Source organism: Acanthopagrus latus, chromosome 7 (assembly GCF_904848185.1).
Source record: "Acanthopagrus latus isolate v.2019 chromosome 7, fAcaLat1.1, whole genome shotgun sequence".
Classification (NCBI taxonomy): Eukaryota; Metazoa; Chordata; class Actinopteri; order Spariformes; family Sparidae; genus Acanthopagrus; species Acanthopagrus latus.
In genome coordinates this window covers 13258063-13271275 of record NC_051045.1, presented here as the reverse complement: position 1 = coordinate 13271275, position 13213 = coordinate 13258063, and the positions used below count along the sequence as shown (strand labels likewise).

Sequence of the window (13213 nt, the reverse complement as noted above, 5' to 3'; positions counted from 1 at the left end):
TTTATCATGTTAGCATGTTGGTCTGTTAGCCTATTAGCATTATAGCATGTGAACATTGGTGTAAAACTGTAATATTTTATTAACACATTCCAATTTCCTTGTAATGTACCATTTTTTCGCTTCAGAATGTCACTTAAACTCAGCAGCAGCATCATTTAACAGTTTTTTGTAATGTTCCAAATGATTACCCATCATGCACTGCAACAGCATAATTACAGTGGTTTACTGTGAGAATTTATCGTGACAATCGCTTTTTTTGACAACAGTGTATTAGTATTGAGTCTATTTATTTCTGTTCATAGGAAAAACGAGTGCCTCTAATGAAATAAAAGTTTTTTTTAAAAATACACAGAACGTCATCATCATACGTGGCCAGTGGTAATTTAATCTCCACTGCACTCTGCTGAATATTTAACCACTTGATTCCACCTGCAGATAATCTATTCTGGCATTTCATTCATGCAGTGTAACTAACCATGCAAGGAGACGGGAGTTAAAGCTCTCTGTCAAAAATAACTTGCATAGTAGCAGGGACTTTTTCAATTGGAAAAACAGATCAAGAGATAAGTAGGTACTACTCACTCCTGTGAATTTCAATTCCAGCACATCACCAGGATGAACACTCCAGGTGGCGTGTTTGTCTTTCTGTGTATGTTGCGCTGCTGTGGGCGAATCTGTCTGCCTGAGTTTGTGCGTCTCTCTCACATATATTCAAATGAGCCTGTCATGTCGTATTGTCAATAGGTGGTCGTGCCAAAGTGTATGATGCAGTTCAAAAAGAGGGAGGAAATGACTTTTCCCTTTTTTCTCAAATCATTCTGCCGCGGCTTGGGCTCGGTACGAGATGACAGCAATAATTAAACTGACACAGTCAGAGAGGCAGGCCCTGTTGTCTCCCCAAACACACACACACACACACACGCACGCACACACACACACACACACACACACACACTCATACACAAACATCCGCATTCACAAGCCTTCACTGGAGCTGACAGGGTAAAAGCCGAACACACGGGGCTAACAAGACTTGCTGTGGCGACTGGATTAGATTTGTTAGCGCTGGAAGAGGAGTCTGGCATCTCTACCTGATTACAGATCCCTGATGTGTGTCTGCCGGTTTCTGTCTTCACTACAGAGCTTTGTTTCTCAGCACAAACCTGATTAGGCCAGACCAGACTGGTCCCGCGTGGGGTCAGACTCCATTTTCTCCTAACTCCCACAGGCTCTTCTTATTTGTCGTTTTTTTGTTTTTGGCCTAAAAACTAACCACAGGAAGCGATGTGTTGTGTTGACAAGTTCACATCTCGCCTCTGCTGCTTCGCTGGTGCTTTCAGGGATGCCTTTGAAGCTGTCAGGTTGGCTGAGGTGATGCAAAATATGATACCCATGAAAAAGAATTCAGGATCAGGTTTTGCGTTTTGTTAAGATTCATGTCAGTCCCTCTTAAAAAGGTCCTTCTCTTTGGTTCCGACCGGTTTAGAAGGAACTTTTTTGAGCCTCAACCAAATCCTACTTTCCAAATGTTCCCCCCAGTTCCCTTGCTCAAGTTGAAGCAATCTCGTCCCCCTCAATTAAACACAATTTCTGCTCCTATTTCATCATTTTTCAACCCGCCCCCTTCCTCCCTCCCAGTCTATTTCTCTGACATTTGCTCTCATCTACCCCCTTTCATTATCTGACATCCTGTGATTATGATTTGCCTGACAAAGGACTCGGCTTGTTTACACTTTCAAAAGTTCATAAACGATCCCCCTCATTTAGCTGTCAACTTGATTGGCTTATTGTTCTTGCGCCGTGTGGTAGCTTTCCCGACGGCTGAAGCCACTGACCTTAACAAATGCCTATCCATTATAAATGTAACACTAAAGCCGTGGAAGTTAGAGAAAGCTGTCATACAGAGCTGAGCTATGCTCGCAGCCGCTGCCAGAGAGGCAGAGGCGGGGTGTACGGGGGGTCACATACATTATTGACTGGTAGCGGAAGTCCTGGACATTTTTTGAAGCAGTACATTAAGCCTTGCCTCGGCACATTCCCTCCACGGAGGGGAGGGGAGGGCAGTGGCCTGAATCTGAATGTTCTCCCGAGGTAGCCGAGAACAAGACCGCAGTCAACTCCAGTTTCTAAGTAGACTCACATAAAAAAACATTCCCAGAGGTGCTGTGTGCTGTTGGTTCAGCATGCATCTGTAGTCTGGGTTTAAACTTTTCTTTCGTTCCCCTTCTCTTTCTCCATAATCATCCTCTGGAGTTATAATTTGTGGCGGACATCTGACCATACTGGCCTCTAAAGTAGCACAGTCGCTATTTAAGAAAAATAAGTCAAATGAATCAAGATCAATAGCACTCATCCGATCTGTCTGCACGTGAAGACAGCAGCTTTTACATGTGTGACCTCACACAAACAGTGTACATGCAGTAAGCTAATGCACTTGAAATAACTTGGCTCCTGTTCCTCCTTTGCAAGAATAAATGCTAACTAAGCCTCGCCCTACTGGATCAGAGCAGGTCCTGAGGGTCCCGGCCCTGCCAGAGGCCTGATCCATCGAGGGCCAGAGCTCGGCTGAGCGTGATTGGCTCGGGTCTGCCCATCAATAGCACTGGGGACAGCAATTAATATCGTCAAACCAACAAGGGGAGAGTTGCGGCATCAACAAAATGGAAAAGTGCTCTGTGACACTTTGCTTCCTCTGTTTTGCACATTTAGATTGGGCACAAGCCAAGCAGTCAGAGCACGCTGGAGAGAATCAAAGGGAACCTGAAAGAGAGAGGGAGGGGAGTTCTGAGGCGTCAAGTCCCAATAATCAATACTTGACAAGTTCTCAGCGGTTCTGCTGACTGAAAGGGAATATGAAGAGGATATGGAGTGCTTGCAGCCCTGTCATCCCTCTCTCCTCTGCCTCGTATGGTCTCTTTCTTCAAACTAACTTCGCTTTCATGTCATACTACTTGCCAACTTTTTTTTTCCCTGACATTTACCTTTCCCTTCCCTCCTGTCTACATCCCAATTTCATCATTCTAGAAAACAATTCCATCTCTGTGATTTCTCAGTGACAGGAAAACAACCAGAGAGAAGGAGAAAGGAGGAAGAGACTGCTGCTGTCCTGACATCCACTGGCTGGCTTCCTCTGCCTGTCATTGGTAGGCATCACTCTTAACAGACACATACACACACACACACACACACACACACACACAGACGTGGCAATGATCTGAGACTGAGGACAGCTAATATAATGAGGGAAATGAGGAGAGCAGCGCTGTGAGCTCAGCGTGACAGTGTTGTATGTCAGCGAGGAGGGCAGACGGGAGGAAAGGGCAGGACAAGACTGCCGCCCGGACCACGCCATAATAATCCCTAACAGGAGTACACACTGAAAAAAAACATGCAAAATTAATGGAGTTTAGCTCTCATGTGTCTGCAAAAAAAGAGTATCTAATCCATTTTGAGCGTGACTGTGTGAAGTGTGTTCATATCCACCCTCTTTTATACACATTTTTAATGTGCGTATGGAAACAATGAATGAATGCACCAGAAATTCAAAAATAAAAAATGGAAATGTTGCAAAAGAGAGGGGGGTTTTTTGTGCACGGCAGAGGTGGAAATTCGGTGTAATGATAAAAAAAAAGAATATGCTACAATCAGTCAACCAACCGACCAATCAATCAATCAATTTCCATTTTCCTTAGAGAAGCATCTACCAACAGCGCAGGACAAAACGTAATCTTATTCCTACAGAAAATAGTCCATGATGGAGATGTGAAAGCAGATAGGAACGGTGCCAGGCTGCCAGTCTGACAGCATTTCCCCCCATGAGATTTTGTGCACGGTGGCAGACAGAACTGCAGAGTGAAGCCGAAGTTTATAAGGGACCAGACCAAACACAGAAGGTGTCCTACAGCCATTGCACTGTGCAATCAACATTTACTTCATAGTTTAGTACTGGACCTCATTCATGGCACCAAAACTGGAGAATTAGCGCCAAGAAAAAAAATATGGAAACGCACATGAATCAATGTTTTTCTCTTTTACTGATCTGCTGGACCGTCATACAAAGTTTGTGGAACATTTGAATGGGAACTTTGCTTTCATGTGACATTACAGGAAATGTGTACTTCGACCTGGGTCTTATTTGTATAGTTGAGGCCAGAATTTCTAAACCTCTTTTACTGTAGGCGAAATCAAAAGTGAACCCCCTGTAATGGTTGAAGAAAATAGTGTGCGTGAGCAGCAAAACGGTCGTAAGTACGGTCGACCAAATTCGAAGCTAGAAGTCAGTCTTTGAAGCTGTGACGGATGTTGGCTGCAAAAGGAACCGTTTTCATCATTCGTCTTCATGTTCTCCAAATGATTTCTTCGCCTGTTCCAAGTTTGGCTAACCTTGAGGTTTGATTGTCGGATTTACTGCTCTTTCAGACTTCCTTCCAGCAGCGCTGCCATGTGCTTGGCAATTAAAAACGCAATGTTACCATTACCGACAGACATGACAGTGGAAAAGTATGAAAATAAGACCTCATAGTCTTCATAAACAAGAATTCCTTTTTCAAATGTTCATCTTAATTGAAATCTTCTCCTGCAGAGGACGAGCTGCGCCACATTGTCGAAATGTTAAAACTGTGTTTAAAATTCACTGTGCATGTCAGCAAATGGAAATTAAAGTTCATAGGAGGTTTTTTGCTGGCAGAGAAATTTTTCGTTTAAAGTCCTGTGTGTGCCTTTTATTTTTAACATACACCCATGCAGACTTCCCCTCGCGCTACACTGGTAATCATGTTGAGGACTACAGAGGCGTAGCTGCCACAGGTAAATGATATCAGCAGGTACAGAGCATGCGGGGCCCGAATGCCATTACAGGAGAAACAGCCCTAGCAGCGAGGCATCCACTCCGCTTTGAAGTGCATTTGTCACATGAAACACAGCCGTGCTTGACTTCAAAGAGGGCATTACAATAGCTCCACGCCTTTCAACTTTGATAACAACATGTTCACTGTTTCTTTAACCGTCTGCCGTCGCCTCCATTTCCAGCCGGCAGACAAGTTTTTCACAAGAGATGGAAAGGGGAGACGAGAGCCGAGAACAAGCGAGGAGAGGGGCGGCTTTCTGCCAGACGATGATAATATCCCACCAACTCAGGAACTGATGGAGGTAATAGCAATTAAAAAGTAACAATGGCGCGCTAATAAGCTTGCTGAGCCCCACAATAAACATACAAACACACGCGCACAAACGTTGCTATGGATTTACAGTAGCCGCACATGCACGCAGGCTACCAACAAGGACACAAGCCCGTGTTTACTTTGAAAAAAACCCACCTGATTGGCCTTTAAACTTATCTTTAATAGCAGAGTTGTAATTAAATTGGCCGAAGCGACTAAAAACGAGACAACGGCTTGAGCCCAAAGTTTATGTTTCTGTCCCCTCTCCCTTACAATCTCTGCATTTTTGTGGCGAGCGCAGAATCCCCTCTGTCTGACAGAAAAATAAAACACAATCAAACAACCATTTTAAATGCAATTACGCACACGAACACGTGCTCAGCCACGCTCTCTTCCCCACACACACACAATACCACACCCAAAAACCTGCAGGAAGCTTAAATACCACAAATTAAGCCTTCCCCTACCATATCATCACCCCCTCCAAATCAAAGCCATCATTCTTAATACGCAGGATGGAAACATAAACCTTCTGTGACCTATGCGCACTTAAAAAGAATGACATCAACTGGCACACACACATATTTACAGGTGAACCCTTTCAAAGCAGCAGAGGCTGCTGTCTCTTAGCAGGTGGTTGCGAGCGATAAAGAGGGGGGAATCGACGCAGAGACGGTTAGATAAAACCACGCTGACGGACAGGGGAGAGCGCCTGCACGGAAATTGAATCGCTGAAGCGCCACATATACTTTAGCAAAAGGCAGAGAGATGGGAAGAGGCGGAGTGGAGAGGGCAGAGACAGACAAAGGAGCGAGGGGGATGCTTAAGGGCAGACACCAGGGCCAGACAGATGAGAGTTTTGGTAATAAAAGCGGAGAGAAATTGGAGAAAGATGGAGAAGAAGAGGGAAGAGGACTCGCGTACACTTCCATTGTTTGCTCGTGACTGACAATTCATCACAAGGACGACTGGCAGCGGCCAAAATGAGGAAGGCGGAGGTGAAGTGGAATCATGACGGCAGCTGACGCGAGTTCAATTCTCCATAGATGTAAGCGTGGGGGGCTTTTTCTGTCGCTCGTCCAGTTTCTTAAATCTTTTATTCCTTTCTTTCCCCTTCTGTTCCTCCCATGACTTTCATCTGTCGTTGCAGTAGCGCAATTCACTCCTGCCTGTAACCAACATTACCACTAATCTTCTCATCAACCCCCATAACTTTGATTCAACACACGTATGAATGCACAGTGGCACACACAGCCCCCTGAGATGTACAATTATCAGGCATCCGGCATCCTGGCAGACAGTTTTAGCGAATCTCCAGGGGTTTAGCTCACTCTCGTGGAGGTGGCACACACAGACAACTATGTCACAAGATTAAATATAAAAAAAAACACGAAGCTTGTCAACATGCGCGTTTATCAGACAGTTGAAATGAGCTGACAAGACATGTTTCTCGCGGATAAAAATAAAAATCGTTGTGTTCGTTGAATACATCTAACAGTGTTTTGCAAAGGGTGCAGCTGTGATTGAATCCAAAAACAATGTTCATAATTATTAGAGAACCGATTAAGTCCTTAATTTTCTATTACAGGAGTTAATAACACAACATGCAGCAATATTCAATTAGAACCTTGCTTCCACGCCAGCAATCGTTGTATAAGCCTAGGAGGCATATTTTTCGAAATGTCAGATGACTCATGTTAGCATGAAATACATCATCTTCCCCGCGCGCTCGCTGGAGACTGTTGTGCATGTGGACAGGTGGAGGATGCTTCCAAAAGCGGAGGTAACGCTATCGAACAGGCACGGTCATGCAGCCCGAGCAGGCACAGGTATCATACGTGGGTATAATGACACAGGCAGAGGCACAGCTAAAGCATGGAAATGGTGTGTCACTCTCCGTGGCCCCCTCTCTCTCTCCCTCCCTCGCTTTTTCCTTTCAGCTCGTATCCTTGGACCAGACTCTCAGAGAGAAATCCAATTTCTGTTAACAGCACCATGTTGTCCTGATAGGATCTATCACCTGGAGCTAGAGCTGCTGCCAGAGAGGCAGTGCACCGTGGACACATCCTGAACTGCGCCTGTTACAACACTGACAAACGCACACACGCACACACGCACACACGCACGCAAACACACACACACACATGCGTGCGCACATACACACAGGTATATTATTAAAAGACATTTAGCTCACCTGCAGATATGAACAAGTGTGTTCATACTGTACTGACGGCAGCGGTGAATGAAGCGCTCAGCTCCAGATCAGATCAGAGACCGAATACTACACTGAGACCTTATTACCGAATGATACTCTAATTAGAAACCAAATAGCAGATCTTCGTACGCTATTACACACTATTTCACATGATCGGATTAACCCGCTGTATGTGGTATAAATATGCACAAAAATTACAATTATTATTACAACTTATTAGATACCCAGAGAAGGCAGCCGAAACGGGTTTATCTGCCATGTGATGAGACGTTTACACATAATCGAGTTGTTTAATGTTATGTACTGTGGCTCGATTTATTTTTGTGAGGATTTATTTTGTGGATTACCTGCAATCTTACCTAGATCTACATAATACGGTGAACCCTGATGATTAAGACTTATTAAGGCTCAGTGATATTATGTCAGTGATGCATCACATTTGTTGTCAGTGTCAGACAAAACAGACATTCAAGTTGAAAACTTGCACAGGCAAACCCATCACCATGCTCTTGCTTTGACCATGGCATAAAAACTAAAGCCTGACCAATACTCGAGTTTTATCAATAACCACTAATAGGGAGGAAAAAATTCAGATACCGATATATCGGCGGATATACACACATTTTTTGCACTGATCTCTCAAATGTGGTTAAATGCTTCACTGGGAGTATAATAATTATAAAATACAGATAATTTTCTGCATTATAATCTTAAAATATATATATATATATATATATATATATATATAAAAATCAGTCTATATTGACGCTGATAGCAATATATCTGTAATCGTCAATATGTGCTAATGTTATTGGCTGACCAATGTAAGTTGGGCTCTAATAAGAATCAACTTTAGAGTTCAAGGTTCGGGTTCATTTATTTGTCATTCTACAGCAAATGGTTGTAAAATGAAATGCAACTTGTATGTTTATATTACACAAGAAAAACAATTTTGCTTTGTTGGTACGGCATCAGGTATTTCATCTTTTGCCAGACAGCAGCAGTGAACCGACTGAGGCTGAGGTGGGTGTTGTCTTTTAGTATCCTTTGGTTGATGGATATCAGTGATGCTCTAGGAGTTCTGAGCTTTACCAGGGATTAATGTAACTAACTGCTCTTACTCTCTCTGAGCTGGTGTTGTGGCCGGTGTTTTGGAGGAATAAACAGACTCCGGTCTCTTCACGGATTTAAAAACATATCTCATGTCATCGCAAGTCAACCTACTAATGAGATGTCGGAGACTCACAATGACCTAGATATCTGCCTAACGCATATGATACTAGTTTGAGATTTTGATTTTCAGTTTGTAGAGCGGTGCCCTTAAGCGGCCTCTTACAGTAGATGCCGATGTCTGACCTTAGCGGATCAATAAAGTGACACAGGCACTGATTGGTGGTTCACAGCCTCTCTCTCTGTCTGTCACCTCACCAGCAGGCCCCAGCCCCCCCCCCCCCTCCCCCCCTCCCCAAGTCTCTCACATATCTCTCTTACACACGGCAAACCCAAGATGTGTCTTTTTACACTGTGGCAATGTGACATGACAGCACCTTTTCAGACATCCAATGGGGTCAGCACAGTGGTCAGAAATAACTACTGCACCAAGTGATTTCACGGACCTCAGACCAGCACTTTTAGCTTCAGTAGCTGATCTACCAACGCACCTGAAAAACACTCATTCTTTGTAATTACATAGTTAGAATTTGTCACATGGAACAGCACAACAGTATATAACATACATCTCATTTTGTTGTGCTTTTACAGGAGTGGTTTTGTATCTCAATTTTGAAGAGATTAGAGTTTCAAGTAGAAAAACAAGTACCTTCATTGCCTGGGCCTTCTTGTGAAACATCTCCTCCATGTCCTCTGCGAGCCGCTTCACCAGCCGCAGCCCATCGATCTCCTCCACCCGCACCGCCCGCTCAAACTCCTTGTATTTCTGGAGGAAAAAAAAACAAAACACACGTTCATGTTATCAGGCCACAGTTACCACACCAGTTAAATCACCAAATGATGTGTTCTCATTCCAATACAGTGATTTCCTATGCAATACATTATATATTCGATAGCGTGCATTTCCCAGCGTGAGCCCATGCGAATGTTCAGCATTGTATCTGCAGTAATTCTACTAAGCATAGTTTTTACGATCAGCTTGGAGTCAAAAGGTTAAGTGGTAAAAATATACATAATGATCAGTTATGAAATTAAAGAATGACATCTCAGTCTAATACATATTCAGTATATATAAATATATGCACCCACACAGAGGCATTTCTGCAAAGACCCCTCACTTGTGGTCATAAATCACTTAAATCACTGATAGAAAAACATAAAATAAGAGTTTAACAAGGGGGAAAAAACCTGAGAGAAACCTGAAAAAAAAACTTGGATGGGAACCTCCAAACATCGGACATAAGTGTCAAACAATTCAGCTCTCGAATAAACATCTGATCAGAGACAATCTCACATGACTGCTGATCCTAATTTTGCCTGAATGATTTGTCTTTTGTTTCCCAGAATGTGTTACTTTGTGGTACTCAGGAGTTCAGGGGGAAAAGATTTCTCACAGTCTGTTGATATGTGGTTTAAGCAAAAAATATGAACTTATTTTCTCATGAGGAAAAGCTACAGCATAGAACCTTATGTGTGGTACAATTTAAACAAAAGGCAAAGATTACTGCGTGCACAGTTCCATGCAGGAACACCACCATTAGCCCCAGAGACTGGCAGGTTTAACCACACAGGACAGATGTTGTTTGTTGCGTGACCCAGGTGAGATTGAGGGTGAGGTGTTGTTTTGCTGAATATTCTAGCAGAATATTTTATTCAAGACCAAGCGGCAAAACAGAATGCAGTTTTGTAATGAAATTAAACCTTTGACCACAACAACTGTTTATGCCTTTTAAAACCGATGAGGGTTTGGCCTTATGTGTGCATGACATGGAAATAATAGAAAATCGATCAATGAGCAGACATTCAATAGGTCTTCTCAGGGTTAGGAGATGCAACAGCGATAGAATTACAAAGAGAACAAATGTAATAACCGTATACAACCATCATCTATAATACCAAGAATGCAGCATCGGTGGTTCAGTAGTGGACTACAGCTCAGTAGGAGTTGCTTCGCCAAATTAATCTATATATAAACAGAAACCAATCAGCTCAGCCAAGAGAATTATCAACCACCTTCAGATTTTACCAACCACACATTAAGCATCGATGACACACCAGTGTCCTCAGTATCTGCTCTTCACTAAATCACATTATTGTGCTGCAAACCAATACCGGGGTTCTTAGCTTAACCCAGGCCTTAGCTAGGGACAGTGACATTAAGTCCTGCTAATTCCACACCCATACATGCCACACACGCACACACACACACACACACACACACACATATACAGCATATATACAGCTGATGTAAGCAGGGGGTATACTTGTACAGAAAAAAAACGGGAAAAAAAATAGGAGAACCATTTTTTAAATGTGTGCAAAGCTGAAGGCGGCTGTGTTTCACTCTTGGGGGATTTAACGGAAGATTACCGCCATATCAAATAGCATGCCCCCTCTAATGTTATGCCAACCTGCTAAGACGCAGCTGCTCCTGCGCAACAACACTCACTGGGAGCAGGGCGAAAGGGGGGAGAGAGATCACGGTGGGAGGAGGAATGGGGACGGCGTTAGACACTCAGACAGCAAGCAGCTTTTTGGATTTAGGCAGTCATCTGAAAAACTGCAGGACATCGCTGAACAGACAGCGATATTTTTCTGCTTCATACCAAGAACTTGTTTTTCATAAGGGGGTCGGGTTGCAGCTGAAGGTAGCAAGTGAAGAGAGAGGCTGTGCAAAAAAATTGCTCAGTCCCTTTAGTGAACTAAGACAAGTCAGTCTATTGCAAAACAGAAGTGAAAAGCAATCAAGCACCGAAAACGGACACTCAAAGGGGACACTGGGTTTGATCAATGATTGTTATCTTGTTAGAATTATGAGTGCATTGCTTTTGTCCAATCCCCAACCCAAGAGAAGGCCGGAGCCAGACAGAAAAAAAAAAAAAAACATACGAGAGAGGAGGGAAAGAGAGATAACGGGAAGAAAATAAGAGAGACTGAGCGAGATAGAGAGAGTGTGATAGCGAGAGCAAACACTGTGTGGGTGCAACGGGATTCAAGAGGTGCAAAGACAGGTGCAGGAAGGAAGGAAGGAAGGGTGAAAAGTGAAGGCAGAAAAGTAGAGAAATGGGACGATGGGTGAAGAGAAGGAGCGTGTGGAGGTGATGTTGAAGAGGGAGGATGGACGGGTGAGCGAAATGCTATCTGTGCTCGTAGAGCAGCAGACTGGGCACAAGCAGAGGGAAGCAGGTTCAAAATTCACGCTGACTTTAATATTTTACGTCAGAAATAGTAAGCAGAGTGACTTACACTATACAAGACAATAGGTAAAGGTCAAATCCGTTAATTACTACATTCATCCTTACAAGCAACCAATTATAAGAAGTGCAAGGGCCAGTGAGCCTGAAGGTACAACATCCCTGTGATGTCAGAGCGACTGTGTAAGAGGAATGTGCTTGGGAAAAGAATTAAAATAAGAGCAAAGGTAGGAGAGATTAAGCAATTATAGTGATTAGAGGAAAGAGGGTCTGATTCATCAGGGTGCTTTTCGAGTAGATGGGTGTCTGACTTATAGTATAATGGAATCTGGGAGGAGGGGAGAGTGTGAAAGTTCTTCCACCGGGCTGAAGGCGAGGCAGGAGAGCCATTTAAAGACAAGGAGAAGCAGGAGCCGGCGATAAAAAAAGCCAGGGAAGGTTGAATGAAATCAGGCTCATGAAGGGAAAACACTCGCTGTTTCATCTTTATCTCCATATCATAGCATCAACACCCCGTTCACAGCCATAACACTGAACCGTCTGTGCGTCTTTGAAATGCTGCCGAAGTGGCGCCTCCGCTGCCAAATTCATTTGCGTGTCATGGCAAAAGCAGTTTGGAGTATCAAAATTGTCTTCAAACGCCGCGGCGCAGCCATCCAAGAAAACACTTCTGTCTCTTGCATTTGGTAAAGATTGCATCAGACATGAGGAGGGGAAAGAAAAGAAAAGAAAGAGAGAGAGAAAGAAAGAAAGAAAGAAAGAGAGAGAGAAAGAAAGAAATGCTCCTTCACAACCGTTCTGCGCACCAGCCACCACAACCACAAGTTTGACATTTCCTAAAACAAACCTTTATCCCTTCACCCAACCGCATTGCTAATTAATTGCAGCCTCAAGTAACATCTTCTGTGGCCAATCAAAGTGACTGGCTGATGACTCAGAAGCCAAATCACAGCGACCGTAACCGTACGAAAATCAGAGCGGTAATCCCTCTGCCTGACAGACAACTGCAGTATGTCAGAGCGACAGAACATCCATCTTTTAGGCCAATCCTGGTTCCTGGCTGCTGCTGCTGGTGGTGGTGGGCTGTTAAAGCTGACAGGTCAGCAGCACCTCAAACCTGAACTGGCTTGACTGGTTTCTTCACCAATTTCCTCTTTGTTCTCTCTCCCTTTGCTTGGCTCACTAGGGCTTCTCCTCTCCACTTTGTGTGTCTCCCGTTCTCCTCTTTCATCTCCCTCCTTCTCCACTGCACCCACTTCCTTTGCTAATTATAAAAATGAATGGGCCGACTCCATGGGCGCAGTCGTAGCTAAGAATTGTTCTCTCTCTTCTATTGAAACCAGCATATTTTTGGCTCTACTAAACTAGCCCAGAACTGACACATATTAAACACTCACACAGAGGCATAAGGGAAGCGCCGAGCGCCTACAGCCTGAACTGAAGTGTTTATGTGGTTGCGATCGGGTTTGTGTGGT

The 13213-nt window shown here is 43.8% G+C and overlaps 1 protein-coding gene across 2 annotated transcripts in view; it reads right to left on the bottom strand.

Annotated features, from left to right (window-relative positions):
• cacna2d3a (calcium channel, voltage-dependent, alpha 2/delta subunit 3a) overlaps positions 1 to 13213 on the bottom strand; it is a 138428-nt gene that overhangs the window by 87695 nt on the left and 37520 nt on the right. The window contains exon 12 of one of the 2 annotated variants that reach the window (XM_037104963.1): positions 9194 to 9310. In XM_037104963.1, coding sequence (XP_036960858.1) covers positions 9194 to 9310 — 117 coding nt within the window. Of the gene's footprint in view, positions 1 to 9193; positions 9311 to 13213 lie in introns of those variants that run through there. The other variant, XM_037104964.1, reaches the window with a different exon arrangement.